Genomic DNA, 23,566 nt, shown 5'->3' on the forward strand with positions numbered 1-23,566 from the left:
TTTTGATATTATTGACCACAAACTACTACTTATAAAACTGTCTGCTTATGGTTTTAAACTCTCAGCGATTAACTGGATGAAAAGCTACCTAGTCAACAGACAGCAATGTGTCATGTTCAATGGAACCCTTTCAAATATTAAAACATTATATTGTGGTATTCCCCAGGGAAGTTGCCTGGGACCTTTATTATACTCAATATTTGTAAATGATATGTCATGTATTTTAAAGAATGGTTGCTGTGCAATTTACGCAGATGACACAACAATATATGCTTATGCTGATAATTGCACAGACCTGAGCAGTATACTACAAGACAAGGTTATGCAGACTTCTAAATGGGTTACAGAAAATAAGATGAAACTTAATATTTCCAAAACAAAATGTCTTGTTATTTGCTCAAAACATGCTCATAGAAAAGAACGCATATTGAATGTTTCTTTGAACGGAGTTCATATTGAACAAGTTAAAGAAGCCAGGTTGCTGGGAGTTACAATAGATGAAAGACTATCTTGGGCCACTCACATTAATAACATAGTAAAAAAAATGAGCAGAAGCATCTCAATCATAAGAAGAAGTGCCTATTTTTTAACTAACACAACTACGAAACAAGTTATACAATCCCTTGTATTGTCACATATTGACTACTGCCCAGCAATCTGGTCTAATGCATCTAAACAAGAACTCAATAAAATCCAGCTTACCCAAAACAGAGCTGCCAGACTCGCTCTCCATTGCTCATTTAGAACCAGCGTTGAGATCATGCATAATGAATTGTCATGGATGAGAGTTGGTGAAAGAGTAGCGTGTAGTTTGATTCTATTTTTAAAAACAATCTATACATACCATAAACCTTCATATCTGTATTCTCAGCTGTTGCTTGCTAGTGAAAGTCACAACTATGGTACCAGGTTAGCCCTAAGAGGTGCTTTCACCCGTCTTAAACCCAAAAGTGATGTTTTGAAAAAGACTGTAATGTATAGGGCAATCACTTACTGGAATCGACTTCCACAATATCTGGTATCAATCACCAGCAGAGTGGGTTTTAAGAATAGACTAAGAGGAGAAGTATTGCGGAAAGAGATTATTCTAGATTGTACCTAATGTCATGACTGTTTTTATTGACTATTTTATTGATTATGGGACAAGCAGTAGAAAATGGTGGATGGAACTTTTTTCGTCACTTACTGTTTGTCTTTGGTACACTAATGTATATATTTCAGGCCATTGGATCTTTGTTTTATTTTTTTTTTTTGCAAAAATATATATATATCTATTTTTATATTGCTCTTTTTATCTTTGGTATGAACAATATTATGTAAACTCGAAGTTATTATTATTTTTTTGGTTATTTGTTGTTGCTATTTTTGTATTACAACATTTTATTATTTGATCATGTTGTACTGCATTTTAATCTTTTGTTTTGTGATTGTGTGATGTTTTTTGCCTGGACCCCAGGAAGAATAGTCTCCACTGCGGTGTAGACTAATGGGGATCCTTAATAAACTAATAAACTAATAAAACATTGCAACACATGCCAATACGGCCGGGTTAACTTATAAAGTGACATTTAAAATTTCCCGGGAAATATCCGGCTGAAACGTCGCGGTATGATGACGTATGCGCGTGACGAAGTCAGTTTAACGGAAGTTATGGTACCCCGTAGAATCCTATACAAAAAGCTCTGTTTTCATTTCATAATTCCACAGTATTCTGGACATCTTTTGCAATTTGTTTAATGAACAATGAAGGCTGCAAAGAAGACAATTGTAGGTGGGATCGGTGTATTAGCAGCGGACTACAGCAACACAACCAGGAGGACTTTGTTGGAGAGCAGACGCGCTAGCCGCCGACCTCACCTTGACTTCCTACATCTCCGGGCCGCCAAACGCATCGGGTGAAGTCCTTCGTCCTTCCGCCGATCGCTGGAACGCAGGTGAGCACGGGTGTTGATGAGCAGATGAGGGCTGGCTGGCGTAGGTGGAGAGCTAATGTTTTTAGCATAGCTCTGTGCGGTCCGGTTGCTAAGTTGCTAAGTTAGCTTCAATGGCGTCGTTAGCACGGCATTGTTAACCTTCGCCAGCCTGGAAAGCATTAACCGTGTATTTAGATGTCCACTGTTTAATAGTATTGTTGATTTTCTATCTATCCTTCCAGTCAGGGGTTTATTTTATTTGTTTCTATATGCAGTTAAAGCACGATGCTATCACGTTAGCTCGTAACTAAAGCATTTCGCCGATGTATTGTCGTGGAGATAAAAGGCACTGAATGTCCATTTCGCGTTCTCGACTCTCATTTTCAAGAGGATATAGTATCCCAGGTGGTTTAAAATACAAATCCGTGATCCACAATAAAAAAAGGAGAGTGTGGAATCCAATGAGCCAGCTTGTACCTAAGTTACGGTCAGAGCGAAAAAAGATGCGTCCTGCACTGCACTCTAGTCCTTCACTCTCACGTTCCTCATCCACGAATCTTTCATCCTCGCTCAAATTAATGGGGTAATCATCACTTTCTCGGTCCGAATCTCTCTCGCTCCATTGTAAACAACGGGGAATTGTGAAGAATACTAGCTCCTGTGACGTCACGCTACTTCCGCTACAGGCAAGGCTTTTTTTTATCAGCGAGCAAAAGTTGCAAACTTTATCGTCGATTTTCCTCTACTAAATCCTTTCAGCAAAAATATGGCAATATCGCGAAATGATCAAGTATGACACATAGAATGGATCTGCTATCCCCGTTTAAATAAAAAAAAATCATTTCAGTAGGCCTTTAACAATTCAGAAAAAATCTGTAAAATAATGGTATTTTTCTGTGGAACTGCCAGCATTGTCACTTCATTAAAGGTGTTTGATCGTATTAATTTGGAAAAACTCTGTAGAATAAAGGTATTTTTCTGCAGAACTGTTTGCATCGTCACTTTATTAAAGGTGGTTGATCTAAATAATTTAGTAAAAATCTGTAAAATTTTTCCGCAAAACGTTTCATGAAAATTTCTGTAAATATAATGTTTTTTGATCATTATTTGGTTTACAATGTTTTACTTTAATTTTATGGTTTTCGTTTGGCAGCCGTAGCTAGCCAGTAGATGCCCGTTTTTTTTACAGAATTTTTTTTTACAGTGTAACTTTCTTGTATCATTTACAGTCAAAACATACCCATTTAAAACCCTAAAAAAAACAATTTTGGGCTTAACCGAAGATGTTTTGGTCAGTAAAATATTTAAGTTGGAAAGTAGTTGTGGATCCAAGTTGTTTGTTCTGAACTTGTGTCTCCTGTGAAATGCCGAGTTCCGTGGGGGGCCCGCAGAATTATTCAAAGACCCCACAAGCCCCTTCCAAGGTCAATATTAAACAATGAAGGCATTATGCAAAATGCAAAAAAAAAAAAAAAAAGCTATTACTGTATTTCAAAAATGTAAAGGGGAGAGGAGGAAATGTATCATACGCATGTTTGCTGTCCATTCAGTGACTCTTTAGGGTCGGTACACAGCCAAAGTAAGCAGTTTGAGCCCAAATAGTACACCGGTTACCTCAGAGGGCCATCCTAACGTTATTCTCACGACCTGATATTCGAGGCATAGCAAAGGCAAACATTCTGAATTAATCGAGTACGTGACTTCTTCAAAGAATCCACAAAGTAAAAGCACGGGGGGCCTATTTTTCTAACCACACTGCATGAAGACAATTACATAGTTGTCATGGCGAATGGAATGATATCACATGAAAAGACTGACAACGTGGACCAGATACAGCGCTCACAGAGTCGCCCCACAATGTTTAAATAAGAACCCACTTTTTAATAGAGGCTAGATGGCAGCAGTGGTTTATTTGTTCTGTGGCAAGGTTTTATCCATGTCATCATTTCTCAGCTTAAACCTCATCTGAGGAAGATGATTATGATTGGTAATTACATATTTCAATGTTTGATTTGTATTATTTTACCTTGTTTTTGTGGTGGAAAAAATATTGTACAGTACCACAAATGTTACTGGCCATAAAAAGTGAACTTATTACTACTATTATCGCCGACAAAGCAACCAAACCTCCAAGAAGATCCCTTTTTATTCTGCCCGATGACACTTATTTGTCAAAACGAGGAGTTTTTCGGAGCGTGTTGCGAGATTTGTTCTCCCGGGATGCAAACGGACTAGACCGGACGAGGCTTGGAGGTAGGAACATATTTTAATCTCTACTCAAAAACTCAACGAAGTACAAAACAAAAAGGCGCACAAAGCGAAGTGCAAAAGCTAAGACTTAGCATAAAACTATGCACATGAACTATGAAACTAAAAACATGAAAAAACTCACTAAACTGTGGCTTGAAACAAATAGCAAGAACTATGGACGTGAAACAAAAGACTTACTGGACATGGCATGAATCGAACAGCATGACTATGGCAAGAAAAGTCAAAACAGAGCATGAAAAGATCATCAAGAACTATGGCATGGACAGAGCAATGTCGCCAGGATGACTAACTGGCAAAACAGGCTTAAATAATAGTCTCTGATTAGAGCAGGTGTGTGAGTCAAACACACGAGGCAGGTGAAACTAATGAGTCGTCATGGGAAATAAAACAAACAAGGGTGCACAAAAACAGGAACTCATGGAGACCAAAACTAACAGAACATAACTAAAGAAATCATGACCCAGACCACAGATCATGACATTATTGATGTCAAGTAAACCAACCAGGTACACCTTCCAGTTTCCTCTCAAATACATGTCAATAAGATGTCAATAAACTTCTCAATCAATCAATCAAAAGTGGTTTTACTTTATTTTAGTTTTGTTTCACGGTGGTTACATTGTCTTTATAAGTGTATGTTAAAATGTTACTTCAAAGATTGTCTCGACAGTTAATGTAGGTTTTATGAGGGCCAACGTTTGAGACTGGAACAGAGCAATTTCCTTTTACATGGTTATGAAATGCTGGACGATGGGAGGTCCACAGTTAAATCTGTCTGTCTGTACATTTACTACTTTATTACTAATATTGCTGTCATATTATTATTATTTTTTGATTAGATTCATCAGACTTTTAAATTGTGATTAATTATAATAATCACGGTAAAAATAATACCTCAATATTTTGAGTCAAAAGAATGTCAGAATGTCACAAACATAAAAACACGTTTTACTAAATGTATGTAATTTATTTGCCCAACATTTGGTGACAGTATTATTGAAAAAGTCCCATTGGGGTATATTCTGAAGAAATATATATGAAATATGAAGAAAACAAATTGAGTAATTAATCTGTGCTGATACACGATTAATGCAATATTTTTTTTTTTAATTACCGTATTTTTCGGACTATAAGTGTCACGGCGCGGACTCGAACCCGCTTCCCTTCTGCAACTGAGTGTCACAGTTCCTCCTCTGGCTGCTCGCAGCACGCCCACGCAGCGACAAGCCTGCAGACAATCGGCAATCTGCACACCTGGGACTAATGAGGGTGAGCTGGATAAAGGACCAGTGGCATAAGCCTTATGCTCTCTCTCTCTGCGTTTTTTCCTTTTGTGTTTCTGACGTCCGTGTTGCTCTCCCGCAGTGCCTTCCCCTTCGAGATCTCCCGTTGTTTCCCCGGTGTTTTGGACTACCTTCCTCGATCCTTGACCCTCTCCTGAACACGGACCTAGTCTCTTCTCTCCTGCCCTGGATCATCTGCCTGCCCCTCGGACTGCCTTGTTCCTTCGCTCTCGACAACACTTGGTAACACACACTTCAGTTAACCATACACGTAGCCTCACACATACACACTCCTGGGTTTTGTCACACACTCCATTTCCTTAGTTTAGTTAGTATTGTTTATCATTATTATATATATTGACTATATATATAATAAATTATTGAACATTACTGCCCCCTGGTGTCTGAGCCGTCATCTCCCCTCTGTAAACCACAACAATAAGGCACACTTAAAATCTTTTCATTTTATTAAAAACCGAATGTACGGCATGATTCTGGTTGTGCTTACTGACCTCGAAGCAATTTTATTTGGTACATGGTGTAATGATAAGTGTGACCAGTAGATGACAGTCACGCATAAGAGACACGTGGAGACTGCAAAATGATGCGAGTAAACAACACCAAAACTTTAAATGTTCCATTGAGAATATAGAACATTACACACGGTGCTCAAAAATCTGTCAAAATGTTTTAGTACGACTTTGAAGCCGCACCGCTTGATGGTTTGTAGTCAGAAGTACCAGTACTATTATGGTGTGTGTATAAGGACCGCAAAATGGCACCCATTAGCAGACATATTACCTGGCGTTTTGTTTCGCAATATTATGCAAAACCAACTTTTCTTACCTTCTGGTACCTGCTGATGTGTATTTGGGATCTGCATAAGTCCTGAAAATTTGCGCAGGCCCGCCATTGTAGTCGATAAGCTTCTTCTTTTTCTCTATCTTCCTATGGAGCATTTCTAATATAAAGTAGCGTAAAGTTCTAACTTATATCTGTCAGTAGACTCGCTATGAAAGCGCTAAAAACTACCGGTGTAGTGAGTTTACATTATTCACCTAAGGAACTTTAGTTATTAGAGAGTTCCGGTCGGACGGCTTTTCACGGGACACATTTCCGGCATTGTTGTTGCACTAGTGAGCCACGGATGAGGAGATGCTGCTCCGTTATTGATTGAAGTCAAGTCTGAATGTCATTAAAGGCCTACTGAAAGCCACTACTAGCGACCACGCAGTCTGATAGTTTATATATCAATGATGAAATCTTAACATTGCAACACATGCCAATACGGCCGGGTTAGATTAGTAAAGTGACATTTTAAATTTCCCGCAAAATATCCTGATGAAAACGTCTCGGTATGATGACGTTTGCGCGTGACGTCACGGATTGTAGAGGACATTTTGGGACAGCATTGTGGCCAGCTATTAAGTCGTCTGTTTTCATCACAAAATTCCACAGTATTCTGGACATCTGTGTTGGTGAATCTTTTGCAATTTGTTTGACGCACAATGGAGATAGCAAAGAATAAAAAATGTAGGTGGGAAGCGGTGTATTAGCGGCCGGTTGCAGCAACACAAACACGTAGCCGGTGTTTCATTGTTTACATTCCCGAAATATGACAGTCAAACTTTACCATTGGCCTGTGGAGAACTGGGACAACAGAGACTTTTACCAGGAGGACTTTGAGTTGGATACGCAGACGCGGTACCGTGAGTACGCAGCTGCGGCTTCCAAACATTTGATCGTTTGCCCGTACGTGCGTGCCGCTATGTGCATGTCACGTACGTAACTTTGGGGAAATATATGTCCTGTATGAACGTTGGGGAGGTGAACGGTACTTTGGGCTGTGGGATTGAGTGTGTTGTGCGGGTGTTTGATTTGTATTGGCGGGTTATATGGACGGGAGGGGGGAGGTGTTTGTTATGCGGGATTAATTTGTGGCATATTAAATATAAGCCTGGTTGTGTTGTGGCTAATAGAGTATATATATGTCTTGTGTTTATTTACTGTTTTAGTCATTCCCAGCTGAATATCAGGTCCCACCCGCCTCTCACAGCATCTTCCCTATCTGAATCGCTTCCACTGCCCTCTAGTCCTTCACTCTCACTTTCCTCATCCACAAATCTTTCATCCTCGCTCAAATTAATGGGGTAATCGTCACTTTCCCGGTCCGGATTGTTCTTGCTGCTGCTGGCCATGATTGTAAACAATGTGCAGATGGGAGGAGCTCCACAACCTGTGACGTCACGCTACTTCCGGTACAGGCAAGGCTTTTTTATCAGCGACCAAAAGTTGCGAACTTTATCGTCGATGTTCTTTACTAAATCCTTTCAGCAAAAATATGGCAATATCGTGAAATGATCAAGTATGACACATAGAATGGATCTGCTATCCCCGTTTAAATAAGACAATCTCATTTCACTAGGCCTTTAAAACAGTTAGCGCCATCTTTTGACACTTCTTCCACTCCCGTCCTTGCACGCTACACCACTACAACAAAGATGACGGGGAAAAGACGCTGCCGAAGGTGAGCCACGTAAATAAGACCGCCCACAAAACGGCGCATCCTGAAGCGACTGTCAGAAAGCGGCTTGAAGATGATCTGTAAAACATCATCTATGCAACATTTTCACCAAAGAACCACCATTACATGTTATGTAGACCACAAGGAAGTCTTTTACATTTAGGAAAAAATCCTAATATGACTCCTTTAATGCGCCTTATAATCCGGTGCGCCTTATGTATGAAAATAGACCTGAATAGACCCACTCATCAGCAGTGCGCCTTATAATCCGGTGCACCCTGTGGTCCGGAGAATACGGTAATCACATGCATTAACTTGTTGAATTTGAAAGCCCTAGTTCAGTGGTTCTTAACCTGGGTTCAATCGAACCCTAGGGGTTCGGTGAGTCGGGCTCAAGGGTTCGGCGGAGGTTAAAACACACCCGACTCATCGTGTAAATAAAAACTTCTACCTATCGGCGTATTACGAATACGACAACAGCAGAAGTCAGACTGATTCGCAGGTGTGTAATTTGTTGTGAGTTTATGCACTGTGTTGGTTTTGTTCTTTGAACAAGGTGATGTTCATGCACGCTTCATTTTGTGCACCAGTAAAAAAACATGGTAACACTTTAGTATGGGGAACATATTCACCATTAATTAGTTGCTTATTAACATGCAAATTAGTAACATATTGGCTCTTAACTAGTCATTATTAAGTACTTATTAATGCCTTATTCGGCATGGCCTTATTATAACCCTAACCCTCTAACCCTAACCCTAACCAAATAACTCTAAATTAAATCTTTGTTACTTAGAATATGTTCCCCATACTAAAGTGTTTCCAAAAACATATAACTTTGTCTTGAATTTGAAAAAAAAAACATTTTATTTTTCACTAAAGAAGGGTTCGGTGAATGCGTATATGAAACTGGTGGGGTTCGGTACCTCCAACTGATCTAGTTATTAGTAAACAAACTATCATAAGGAGGGCAGTGGATGTTAGAAGTGAGTAGAAGAAATAGTTAATGTTACTTTATTGGTGTTAAGACAAAATAGTTGTGACTTCTGAGAAGTTGGGTCGGAATATCAGCATAATGTCTTTGTGGTTTGGTGTAGTCTCATCCAAGATGGTCTCTGGTTTCCAGTTTGTGATGGTCTGCTACTCTGTATTGTTCACTTTCTGCCCCCTTCTGAGACAATTCCGTGAGTTTAAATATTATCTTTCTATGATGAAGTAGTACATTTTTGCATAATGGTTTAGTAATTGGTAACATTTACAGTCTTTAAGTCTCCAGAATAATGAATGTTTCACAGATTTTTTCATCAGTTTGGACAGAACGCAAAGGATGCTGACTTTAAGGAGGACTGAATAGTAAAAAGACCATGACATAAAACCCGCAAAGTTAACATTGATGTTGTTTGTTTAAAAGCCACTCTAGAATTAAATATGAACGTAAAAGGTTGTGTAATTTGTTGTGAGTTTAGACACTGTTGGTTTTGTTCTTTGATGATGATGCACAGTTCATTTTGTGCACCAGTAAAAAAACATAACTGTCTTGAATTTGAAAAAAAAACATTTTATTTTTCACTAAAGAAGGGTTCGGTGAATGCGCATATGAAACTGGTGGGGTTCGGTATCTCCAACAAGGTTAAGAACCACTGGCATAAACACTTTGTAAGACTTAAAGGCCTACTGAAAGCCACTACTAGCGACCACGCAGTCTGATAGTTTATATATCAATGATGAAATCTTAACATTGCAACACATGCCAATACGGCCGGGTTAACTTATAAAGTGCAATTTTAAATTTCCCGCTAAACTTCCGGTTGAAAACTCCTTAGGATGATGACGTATGTGCGTGACGTAGCCAGTGAAACAGAGGTATGGCTCCCCCATTGAAGCCAATAGATAGATAGATAGATAGATAGTACTTTATTGATTCCTTCAGGAGACAAACTAGCTCTGTTTTCATCTCATAATTCCACGGTATTCTGGACATCTGTGTTGGTGAATCTGTTGCAATTTGTTCATTGCATTATGGAGAAAGAAGCTGAGCAAGCAAAGAAGAAAGTTGTCGGTGCGAAGCGGAGTATTTTGCGAGGGAAGTCAGCAACACAACACAGCCGGCGTTTCATTGTTTACATTCCCGAAAGATGCAGTCAAGATCAAAGAACTCGGACAACAGAGACTCTTACCAGGAGGACTTTGACTTCGATACACAGACGCCTGTAGAGAACTGGGACAACACAGACTCTTACCAGGATTACTTTGATTTGGATACACAGACGCAGACCCGTGAGTACGCAGCTGTGCTTCCAAACATTTGATCGCTTGCCCGTACGTGCGTGTCACGTACGTAACTTTGGTTGAATATATAAGCTTTATGAACCTTGGGTTAGGTGAACGGTCCTTTGGGCTGAGTGATTGTGTGTGTTTTGCAGGTGTTTGAATTGTATTGGCGGGTTATATGGACGGGAGCTAGTAGCTAGGAGCTAGGAGCTAGCATAACAAACACCTAGGTGTTTTTATGCGGGATTAATTTGTGGCATATTAAATATAAGCCTGGTTGTGTTGTGGCTAATAGAGTATATATATGTCTTGTGTTTATTTACTGATGTAGTCATTCCCAGCTGAATATCAGGTCACCCCCGGCTCTCACAGCATCTTCCCTATCTGAATAGCTTCCACTCCCCACTAGTCCTTCACTCTCACTTTCCTCATCCACAAATCTTTCATCCTCGCTCAAATTAATGGGGAAATCGTTGCTTTCTCTGTCCGAATCGCTCTCACTTCTGGCCGCCATCACTGTAAACAATAGGGAACTTTGCGTATATGTTCAACTGACTACGTCACGCTACTTCCGGTAGGGGCAAGGCTTTTTTTTGTCAGATACCAAAAGTTGCGATCTTTATCGTCGTTGTTCTCTACTAAATCCTTTCAGCAAAAATATGGCAATATCGCGAAATGATCAAGTATGACACATAGAATAGATCTGCTATCCCCGTTTAATAAAAAAAACGTCATTTCAGTAGGCCTTTAACAAAAGACCAGACTGGCACATTCTGCTTAATGGCAACGACTACAAGACACCCTAGTCTGTACACTACTGCCATCTAACGTTTTAGAATTGCAACTGCATGCAAAGTCTACTATATAATACTTGCAAATGAGACTCAGAAGTGTAACAACTGCAACAGCACAGTTATCATCAGCTCCATGCTAAATGTTAAAATACAAAAAATGATGTTATTTTTTAAATACAAAACCAGTGAAGTTGTCACGTTGTGTAAATGGTAAATAAAAACAGAATACAAAGATTTGCAAATCCTTTTCAACTTATATTCAATTGAATAGACTGCAAAGACAAGATTCTTAACGTTCGAACTAGAAAAAGTTGTGTTTTTTTGCAAATATTAGCTCATTTGGAATTTGAGGCCTGCAACATGTTTTCAAAAAAGCTGGCACAAGTGGCAAAAAAGACTGAGAAAGTTGAGGAATGCTCATCAAACACTTATTTGGAACATCCCACAGGTGAACGGGCAAATTGGGAACAGGTGGGTGCCATGATTGGGTATAAAAGTAGATTCCATGAAATGCTCAGTCATTCACAAACAAGGATGGGGCGAGGGTCACCACTTTGTCAACAAATGCGTGAGCAAATTGTCAAACAGTTTAAGAACAACATTTCTCAACCAGCTATTGCAAGGAATTTAGGGATTTCACCATCTACGGTCTGTAATATAATCAAAAGGTTCAGAGAATCTGGAGAAATCACTGCACGTAAGCGATTATATTATGGACCCTCGATCCCTAAGGCGGTACTGCATAAAAAAGCGACATCAGTGTGTAAAGGATATCACCACATGTGTTCAGGTACACTTCAGAAAAAACACTGTCAGCAACTACATTATCGTACTTACTTATCGTAAGTGAAAGTTAAAACTCTACTATGCAAAGCGAAAGCCATTTATCAACAACACCCAGAAACGCTGTCTGCATCGCTGGGCCCGAGCTCATCTAAGATGGACTGATGCAAAGTGGAAAAGTGTGACGAGTCCACATTTCAAATTGTTTTTGGAAACTGTGGACGTCGTGTCCTCTGGACCAAAGAAGAAAAGAACCATCCGGATTGTTCTAGGAGCAAAGTGTAAAAGCCAGCATGTGTGATGGTGTGGGGGTGTATTAGTGCCCAAGACATGGGTAACTTACACATCTGTGAAGGCGCCATTAATGCTGAAAGGTTTTGGAGCAACATATGTTGCCATCCAAGCAACGTTATCATGAACGCCCCTGCTTATTTCAGCAAGACAATGCCAAGCCATGTGTTACATCAACGTGGCTTCATAGTAAAAGAGTGCGGGTACTAGACTGGCCTGCCTGTAGTCCAGACCTGTCTCCCATTGAAAATGTGTGGCGCATTATGAAGCCTAAAATAGCAGAAGGGAGACCCCCGGACTGTTGAACAACTTAAGCTATACATCAAGCAAGAATGGGAAATAATTCCACCTGAAAAACTTCAAAAATTGGTCTCTTCAGTTCCCAAACCTTTACTGAGTGTTGTTAAAAGGAAAGGCCATGTAACACAGTGGTGAACATGCTCCTGTGCCAACTTTTTTGCAATGTGTTGCTGCCATTAAATTCTAAGTTAATGATTATTTGCAGAAAAAAAAAAGAAGTTTCTCAGATTGAACATGAAATATCTTGTCTTTGCAGTCTATTCAATTGAATATAAGTTGAAAAAAGGATTTGCAAATCATTGTATTCTGTTTTTATTTACGCATTACACAATGTGCCAAATTCACTGGTTTGGGGCTTTGTACACTACCGTTCAAAAGTTTGGGGTCACCCAAACAATTTTGTGGAATAGCCTTCATTTCTAAGAACAAGAATAGACTGTCGAGTTTCAGATGAAAGTTCTCTTTTTCTGGCCATTTTGAGCGTTTAATTGACCCCACAAATGTGATGCTCCAGAAACTCAATCTGCTCAAGGTCAGTTTTGTAGCTTCTGTAACGAGCTAAACTGTTTTCAGATGTGTGAACATGATTGCACAAGGGTTTTCTAATCATCAATTAGCCTTCTGAGCCAATGAGCAAACACATTGTACCATTAGAACACTGGAGTGATAGTTGCTGGAAATGGGCCTATGTAGATATCGCACCAAAAAGCAGACATTTGCAGCTAGAATAGTCATTTACCACATTAGCAATGTATAGAGTGTATTTCTTTCAAGTTAAGACTAGTTTAAAGTTATCTTCATTGAAAAGTACAGTGCTTTTCCTTCAAAAATAAGGACATTTTAATGTGACCCCAAACTTTTGAACGGTAGTGTACATTAACATGTGTTAACACATAAACATACACAAGTACTGACATTTGGAACCACTGAGCACCGGTATCGATTCCCAGGGAATCGGTACCGTACAGGTACGAATATCAAAATTACCCGCAAATCTTCATGCAAAAATGAAAAAGGTCCCACTTATTTATATAAAGTGTGTCTTACCCTCGGCCCGATGTCTCCTTGGTCACCCTGGAAGAAAAAAACATTAAAAATAAGGATTATCAATCATTATCTCTGTACAGGGGAGTAAATACTTAATACTGTTGGGGCAATTGTAACTGACAAGCCAATAAATTACTTTTGAGAATAGGAAGAAAAAGTATCCCGAAGGTAATTTGTCCCATGAACGAGCTCAGGATGTTGACCCTCTGACAGTTCCAATGCTGCTGATGAGGACTCCAGGACGCTCTCATCGCGTAGCATGATTACATGACGGCTGCCAGGTTTCCATACTTCAGCATCATCTTACGCACCTGTCAGACCTTGATGAATGCTGTTTATGTCCGCCCGTATCGTTCTGGCGATTCCCACTTATCTATTAGATCTAGTGGATTGATGGAGACAACGTAGGAAAAGGCTCCTATGCACGATGCAGTTGCGATCGTCTCTCTGACTCGGCCGGCGGTTCAGAGAGCGGGAAAACATCTGGCTATCATCGAGGCCTGTAAACCTGTTAAGTGCCCTTACGTGAGAACGCGGCGAGACACATGAGCCCTTACATTTCGACATGTAATCTACGCTTGGTCTGATGGATGCCCGGTGAATGTGTGAATGTGGGAGGGCGTTAGTGCTGGTGTGGTCACTCCTACCTAATGGGAGATACATGCAAAGAAAATGCATAGCGAACAGGTTGTATCGAAACATACCTTATCTCCCTTGGGCCCCTGTGGTCCCTGTGGAAGAGGAGTAGATCAGTGGACAAATGTGGTCAATATCAATCTTTCGCTGTATCGGAAGCAACAAGCAACATGCATGCAAAAAGCATATTGCGGCATTTCATTAAATCAAATCAAACTTTATTTATAAAGTGCTTTTCATAAATGATGTGACACGAGTGTCTCAAAGGGCTGCCCAAGCTACAACGACATCCTCGGCTCGGATCCCACATCAGGGCAAGGAAAAACTCAACCCAATGGGATGACAATGAGAAACCTTGGAGGGGACCGCAGATGTGGGGACCCCCCCTGGGCGACCGGTGCAGTGGACGTCGAGTGGATCTAGCATAATATTGTGAGAGTCCAGTCCATAGTGGATCTAGCATAATATTGTGAGAGTCCAGTCCATAGTGGATCTAGCATAATATTGTGAGAGTCCAGTCCATAGTGGATCAAACATAATAGTGAGAGTCCAGTCCATAGTGGATCTAACATAATAGTGTGAGAGTCCAGTCCATAGTGGATCTAACATAATAGTGAGAGTCCAGTCCATAGTGGATCCAACATAGTAGTGAGAGTCCAGTCCATAGTGGATCTAACATAATAGTGTGAGAGTCCAGTCTATAATGGATCTAACATAATAGTGTGAGAGTCCAGTCCATAGTGGATCTAACATAATAGTGTGAGAGTCCAATCCATAGTGGATCTAACATAATAGTGTGAGAGTCCAGTCCATAGTGGATCTAACATAATAGTGAGAGTCCAGTCCATAGTGGATCTAGCATAATATTGTGAGAGTCCAGTCCATAGTGGATCTAGGATAATATTGTGAGAGTCCAGTCCATAGTTGATCTAACATAATAGCGTGAGAGTCCAATCCATAGTGGATCTAACATAATAGTGTGAGAGTCCAGTCCATAGTGGATCTAGCATAATAGTGAGAGTCCAGTCCATAGTGGATCTAGCATAATATTGTGAGAGTCCAGTCCATAGTGGATCTAACATAATAGTGAGAGTCCAGTCCATAGTGGATCTAACATAATATTGTGAGAGTCCAGTCCATAGTTGATCTAACATAATAGTGTGAAAGTGAAGTCCATAGTGGATCTAACATAATAGTGTGAGAGTCCAGTCCATAGTGGATCTAACATAATAGTGTGAGAGTGAAGTCCATAGTGGATCTAACATAATAGTGTGAAAGTGAAGTCCATAGTGGATCTAGCATAATATTGTGAGAGTCCAGTCCATAGTGGATCTAACATAATAGTGAGAGTCCAGTCCATAGTGGATCTAACATAATATTGTGAGAGTCCAGTCCATAGTTGATCTAACATAATAGTGTGAAAGTGAAGTCCATAGTGGATCTAACATAATATTGTGAGAGTCCAGTCCATAGTTGATCTAACATAATAGTGTGAAAGTGAAGTCCATAGTGGATCTAACATAATATTGTGAGAGTCCAGTCCATAGTGGATCTAACATAATAGTGTGAGAGTGAAGTCCATAGTGGATCTAACATAATATTGTGAGAGTCCAGTCCATAGTGGATCTAACATAATAGTGTGAGAGTCCAGTCCATAGTGGATCTAACATAATAGTGTGAGAGTCCAGTCTATAGTGGATCTAACATAATAGTGTGAGAGTCCAGTCCATAGTGGATCTAACATAATAGTGTGAGTCCAGTCCATAGTGGATCTAACATAATAGTGTGAGAGTCCAGTCCATAGTGGATCTAACATAATAGTGTGAGAGTCCAGTCCATAGTGGATCTAACATAATAGTGTGAGAGTCCAGTCCATAGTGGATCTAACATAATAGTGTGAGTCCAGTCCATAGTGGATCTAACATTTTGTTCTTATGTTTTTTCAAGTGTCATTATGAATTTGCACCTAAATAAGTTTGCCTGCAATTTTGTTGCACAATGTACAATGACAATAAAGATGCATTCTATTCTATTCTATTGTAAACGGCAGCTCTGTATTGCAGCGTGGAGATCAAGATGTAAATTCTGTGGTCGTTATTCGACCCAATGACAAGGTGCATCTCGTCGTGCAGGTCTAAGGGAGCGGACAGGGGTGCCTTAATGGCCTCAGAGTCCATCCCCAACTTTTACTCACTGGTGTGTAACCCATTTGCTGGGCTTCCACGCAACACCCGGGGGTGTCTCGGAGTCTAGCGCCATTCCGGGGGAAGGCTGATGAATGGGATTCAGAGGTGAAGTGCAAAGGGTCTTTCAGCACTTGGTGTAGTTGAGTTCTGACCGATCCCCAAGTCCAACACTAACCAGGAATGACTTAGGAGGTTTTTTTTAGGGAATTTTTTTTGGACTCCACTTGAAACATTCCCTAAGGTGCAGTGAAAGTGACTGATGAGGTAGCAGACCAAACACCCACATGGACCCACTGCTACGTAAGTGGGAATTCCTTTGGTGCAAAATGACAAGCGCTGACGTGGGCTAAGAACACGCCAACAGGTGTGTGTGTGTGTGTGTGTGTGTGTGTGTGTGTGTGTGTGTGTGTGTGTGTGTGTGTGTGTGTGTACCTGGCTTCCCTTGAGACCCGGCAGACCCTGAAAGAAGTTAAACACACAGTTAGAGTTCAAGCGTGTCCGATCCGGCCTAAACACATTCCCTGTATTTGTGATTTACGCTCGACTCACTGGTTTGCCATCCAAGCCAAGTGGACCCTGTTAGGAGACACATAAAGAGAATGAATAAAACACACATTTTGGGGGAGACCCGCTGGCTCTGAATTTATGATAAAACCATGACATCAGTGGTTTAGATAGTCCTCTAATAATTGCAAAAAAATGTTTCCACATACTGTACATACTAGGGTTGTCCCGATATCATCATTTTGGTACTGGTACCGGTACCGAAATGTATTTCGACACTTTTCTAAATAAAGGGGACCACAAAAAATGTCATTATTGGCTTTATTTTAACCACAAATCATAAACATATGTTTCTTATTGCAAGTTTGTCCTTAAATAAAATAGTGAACATACAAGACAACTTGTCTTTTAGTAGTAAGTAAACAAACAAAGGCTCCTAATTTAGTCTGCTGACATATGCAGTAACATATTGTGTCATTTATCATTCTATTATTTTGTCCAAATTATGAAGGACAAGCTGTAAAAAATGGATTCCTAATCCAATTGTTCATTTACTGTTAATATCTGGTTATTTTCTGTTTCAACATGTTCTATCTTCTGTTAAAATGTAATAATCACTTATTCTTCTGCTGTTTGGATACTTTACATTAGTTTTGGATGATACCACAAATTTAAGTATCGATCCGATACCAAGTAGTTAGAGGATCATACATTGGTCATAATTTAAGCTCTCATGTGTCCAGGGACGTATTTCCTGAGTTTATAAATATAATATGAATTTAACAAAAAAAAGATTTTGTGACGATAAAAAAATATTAATGTAATCATAGTAGTATCGACGAGATACACTCTTGTACTTGGTATCATTACAGTGGCTGTCAGGTATACACGTTTACATTAAGACGCCGGTGATCTACGGTGTGTAGTGAAGCATGTTTAGCTATTCCTCGTCCTGCAGGGATGATACTTGTAAGAAACGTACTTTATTCGTCGCCATGGAGACGAGGATTAGTGATTTAGAAGTAGCTAAAACACTGCCGATTGCGGATAGACGTTAGCCGCTAACTAGCTAGCCATGTCTTAAAGCACCTCTTCCTGAGGGCGTTTCAGTGTTATATAGTTTTTAAGCCAAAATGCGTCCATTCTCCCTTTTCCGTCTACACACCGTGTCTGCAATGTAAGTACTCAGTGATTGTGCGCTGCCGAACATGCTCCTCTGCTCGTAAAAACCAGCAATGTCACGACATGACATGCCTGTTAAAAAAAATATGCCGAACCGGTACTTTTCAAACAGAGTATAGTACCGTTTTTGATTAATTAGTACCGCGATACTATATAGTACCGGTATACCATACAACCCTAGTACATACTTTAGCTTGGACAATGGGCGTAATAATCAACTCATTGAAAGAGGTTTATTGTGTGGAAATGACTGTTGATGCGGTTCAAATGGAGTGCACTACAAAGGTTCAACCAGCAGAGGTCCTATAAAATTCATCTATGCCATGGGGGAAAAAAAAGCCTTGAAACAGGAGTTCAGAACACTTCAAGACAGATTCCACATAGAAAAATTAAATGATTAGAATAGAAAAGAAGAATGATTCAAAAGCTTGTTAAGAATCAGCAGGCAAGGTATGAAAAAGGGATGCGTGTTATACCAAACTATAGACGGTCCTGCCCCTTTCCTTGTGTACTATGTTTTTAATTTCACGCTTCACGGTAGATGTTATGTTATAATAATTCTGACATATTGTCACGAATATAAACAGTGGTCATTATAATGTCTCGCAACCACATTTTACCCTCGGGGGACGAAGGGTGACTTTTTTGTCCTCTGTAAATATTTGCTGTATTTTGGCCATCATTTTTGTTGGGAGGGTTTTTTTTTTTTTATACCTGCATTGTCCTTTCCATCCTTACACTTTCCATCATTGTAACTGAGATACTGTGTGGAACAATTTCCCTTGTGGATCATTGAAGTTTGTCTAAGTCTAAGTCTAACATTATTCACATGTGAATAATATCAATACAGTCTATTATACAGCGTTATTCACATGTGAATAATATAAATACAGTCTATTATACAGCGTTATTCACATGTGAATAATATAAATGCAGTCTATTATACAGCATTATTCACATGTGAATAATATAAATACAGTCTATTATACAGCACTATTCACATGTGAATAATATAAATACAGTCTATTATGCAGCGTTATTCACATGTGAATAATATAAATGCAGTCTATTATACAGCATTATTCACATGTGAATAATATAAATACAGTCTATTATACAGCACTATTCACATGTGAATAATATAAATACAGTCTATTATACAGCATTAGTCACATGTGAATAATATAAATACAGTGTATTATACAGCATTATTCACATGTGAATCATATAAATATAGTCTATTATACAACATTATTCACATGTGAATAATATAAATACAGTCTATTATGCAGAATTATTTACATGTGAAAAATATAAATACAGTCTATTATACAGCATTATTCACATGTGAATAATATAAATACAGTCTGTTAAACAGCATTATTCACATGTGAATAATATAAATACAGTCTATTATACAGCATTATTCACATGTGAATAATATAAATACAGTCTATTATACAGCGTTATTCACATGTGAATAATATAAATACAGTCTATTATACAGCGTTATTCACATGTGAATAATATAAATGCAGTCTATTATACAGCATTATTCACATGTGAATAATATAAATACAGTCTATTATACAGCACTATTCACATGTGAATAATATAAATACAGTCTATTATGCAGCATTATTTACATGTGAATAATATAAATACAGTCTATTATACAGCGTTAGTCACATGTGAATAATATAAATACAGTTTATTATACAGAATTATGCAAATGTGAATCATATAAATACAGTCTATTATACAGCACTATTCACATGTGAGTAACATAAATACAGTCTATTATACAGCATTATTCACATGTGAATAATATAAATACAGTCTATTATACAGCATTATTCACATGTGAATAATATAAATACAGTCTATTATACAGCATTATTCACATGTGAATAATATAAATACAGTCTATTATACAGCATTATTCACATGTGAATAATATAAATGCAGTCTATTATACAGCATTATTCACATGTGAATAATATAAATACAGTCTATTATACAGCATTATTCACATGTGAATAATATAAATACAGTCTATTATACAGCATTATTCACATGTGAATAATATAAATGCAGTCTATTATACAGCATTATTCACATGTGAATAATATAAATGCAGTCTATTATACAGCATTATTTACATGTGAATAATATAAATACAGTCTATTATACATTTATGTACAGTCAAAGAGGAACATATGCATTATACAGTCTGATGGCTGTCGGTATGAAGGACTTCCTGTGTCGTTCCGTGTTATCTGATCAAAAGGCCTTTAAAAAGGGTCACGATTTAAACAGAAACATATTTGATATTTTAGTTGACGACTGAAGCTTACTGAGAAATTTTTGTAAAAAAAAAAAAAAAAAAGGTAAAAAACAATATGATTGCAAAAATGTTGATATACCCTTCAAAAACTGAAGGACTTGTATGTCTTGTGTGGCTTTTAAGATAATGAAACTCGAATGTCCCCTGAGGGTCGAACCGGAATCAACTTGCAAACACAGGAACTTTAATACAAACATGGAACCTGGTCATGTTTGCACTGCTGTTGCTAGGCAACAAGTGATAGGCAAAGGAAGCAAAAGCCAAACAGACAAACATTGAGGAAGTTAAAAGTTAAAGTTAAAAGTCACACACACACTAGGTGTGGCGAAATTATTCACTGCATTTGACCCATCACCCTTGATCACCCCCTGGGAGGTGAGGGGAGCAGTGAGCAGCAGCTGTGGCAGCGCCCGGGAATCATTTTTGGTGATTTAACCCCCAATTCCAACCCTTGATGCTGAGTGCCAAGCAGGGAGGTAACGGGTCCCATTTTTATAGTCTTTGGTATGACTCGGCCGGGGGTTGGAACTCACGACCTACCCATCTCAGGGCGGACACTCTAACCACAAGGCCACTTATCCCAGAAGTATAAAATATAAAATACATAATACAAAGAAAGAAAAAGTTGCCATCTGTTTTTCTAACCGGAGATTTGAACAAAAAAAAACATCTCAAATGTTTGTATAGCGACAAAAACATCCACCGGGCGCGCCAACAGCTTGTAAATCTCTGTCTAACCTCAGCAAAGTGCAAAACCAGCAGTGGAAGTTAACCTGGGTAATAAAAGAAACGAGGGAGCAGCCACTGAAGGACCTCTCCGGTCACTTTGGGGGTCTTTTCAGACCACTTCAACATGAAGTTGGATCAAACTTTCCAAAAACACTTAAATGTAATGCCTGTAACTTCCTCTTTTAACAAGCATATACAATGTTAAAATAACTGTTTTTACACGGTCCATTGGGTCACGCTTAGACAAAAAAAAAAGAAAAAACGCCATCCCCCTCATCTTCATCATGTGGCCTTGGAGAGTTTACATAAACTTGGCTTCTTCTTGATCACACTCTGGGGTGCTATCAGTCCACGTATATACAGTAGTAGGACATGGGGCCGTAAATTTTGTGTAAACGTGAGCAAAAAGATTGACAAAATAAACTGAGAAACACTTTAAAGCAGACCTGGGCAAGTTAAGGCCCGGGGGGTGTTAAGCTTTTCAATCTGGCCCGCCAGATATTCCCAAATATATTTTTTTAGATCTTTAAGATGGAAAGTGTAGCTGCCATTATGATGTGCAATGATGTTTTCTAATGAGCGTAAGTCTTGATCTATACAAAGTGTTTCAATGGTTAGAATCTGCACTTTTGCATGATATTTTAGTTGCTATGGTAATGTAATTAGATACTATGGTAATCTAAGTGACAGCAGTTCAGACGAGGCACCAAGCAGTGTGGGTGGGGAGCGTTTCCACAGAGGGTTTCCAGAGCCTGAAATGTGGGTGTCAGGGACAGACGCGGAAGGAGATTTTTACAACAAAGTTCTAAAGCTTAGTGATATATCAGATGTATCAGATTGTAGGTGGGTTTTTTTTATATATAAACTTCACGTTCATATTTTGCTGCGTTTGTTGCATTTTTGTTGCATTTTGTTTTATTGTATGTCAATCGAGAGGGGATGTGACGTTCATATGTTGTCAATATTCAGTGTTTTATCATTCATAGTAATATTGTAAATCCCACATTTTTTATTTTCATGTACAAACCCCGTTTCCATATGAGTTGGGAAATGGTGTTAGATGTAAATATAAACGGAATACAATGATTTGCAAATCCTTTCCAACACATATTCAGTTGAATGCACTACAAAGACAACATATTTGATGTTCAAACTCATAAACTCAATTTTTTTTTTGCAAAAAATAATCAACTTAGAGTTTCATGGCTGCAACACGTGCCAAAGTAGTTGGGAAAGGGTATGTTCACCACTGTGTTACATGGCCTTTCCTTTTAACAACACTCAGTAAAGGTTTGGGAACTGAGGAGACACATTTTTGAAGCTTCTCAGGTGGAATTCTTTCCCATTCTTGCTTGATGTACAGCTTAAGTTGTTCAACAGTCCGGGGGTCTCCCTTGTGCTATTTTAGGCTTCATAATGCGCCACACATTTTCAATGGGAGACAAGCCTGGACTACAGGCAGGCCAGTCTAGTACCCGCACTCTTTTACTATGAAGCCACGTTGATGTAACACATGGCTTGGCATTGTCTTGCTGAAATAAGCAGGGGCGTCCATGGTAACGTTGCTTGGACGGCAACATATGTTGCTCCAAAAGCTGTATGTACCTTTCAGCATTAATGGTGCCTTCACAGATGTGTAAGTTACCCATGTCTTGGGCAATAATACACCCCCATACCATCACACATGCTGGCTTTTACACTTTGCACCTATAACAATCCGGATGGTTCTTTTCCTCTTTGGTCCGGAGGACACGACGTCCACAGTTTCCAAAAACAATTTGAAATGTGGACTCGTCAGACCACAGAACACTTTTCCACTTTGTATCAGTCCATCTTAGATGAGCTCAGGCCCAGCAAAACCGACAGCGTTTCTGGGTGTTGTTGATAAACGGTTTTCTCCTTGCATAGGAGAGTTTTAACTTGCACTTACAGATGTAGCGACCAACTGTAGTTACTGACAGTGGGTTTCTGAAGTGTTCCTGAGCCCATGTGGTGATATCCTTTACACACCGATGTCGCTTGTTGATGCAGTACAGCCTGAGGGATGGAAGGTCACGGGCTTAGCTGCTTACGTGCAGTGATTTCTCCACATTCTCTGAACCCTTTGATGATATTACGGAGCGTAGATGGTGAAATCCCTAAATTCCTTGCAATAGCTGGTTGAGAAAGGTTTTTCTTAAACTGTTCAACAATTTGCTCAGGCATTTGTTGACAAAGTGGTGACCCTCGCCCCATCCTTGTTTGTGAATGACTGAGCATTTCATGGAATCTACTTTTATACCCAATCATGGCACCCACCTGTTCCCAATTAGCCTGCTCACCTGTGGGATGTTCCAAATAAGTGTTTGATGAGCATTCCTCAACTTTATCAGTATTTATTGCCACCTTTCCCAACTTCTTTGTCACGTGTTGCTGCCAACAAATGATAAAGTTAATGATTATTTGCAAAAAAAAAAAAGTTTATCAGTTTGAACATCAAATATGTTGTCTTTGTAGCATATTCAA

At 39.1% G+C, this 23,566-nt stretch overlaps 1 protein-coding gene across 1 annotated transcript in view; it reads right to left on the reverse strand.

Moving 5' to 3' along the window:
• Nucleotides 1-23,566, reverse strand: part of LOC133649231 (collagen alpha-1(XXIII) chain-like) — a 661,501-nt gene that overhangs the window by 53,144 nt on the left and 584,791 nt on the right. Inside the window, 4 exon segments of the mRNA XM_062046061.1 lie at nt 13,478-13,504; nt 14,182-14,208; nt 16,732-16,758; nt 16,849-16,875. Of these exon segments, the coding sequence (XP_061902045.1) occupies nt 13,478-13,504; nt 14,182-14,208; nt 16,732-16,758; nt 16,849-16,875 (108 nt within the window).

The sequence above is a fragment of the Entelurus aequoreus genome, linkage group LG04, assembly GCF_033978785.1.
Source record: "Entelurus aequoreus isolate RoL-2023_Sb linkage group LG04, RoL_Eaeq_v1.1, whole genome shotgun sequence".
NCBI lineage: Eukaryota > Metazoa > Chordata > Actinopteri > Syngnathiformes > Syngnathidae > Entelurus > Entelurus aequoreus.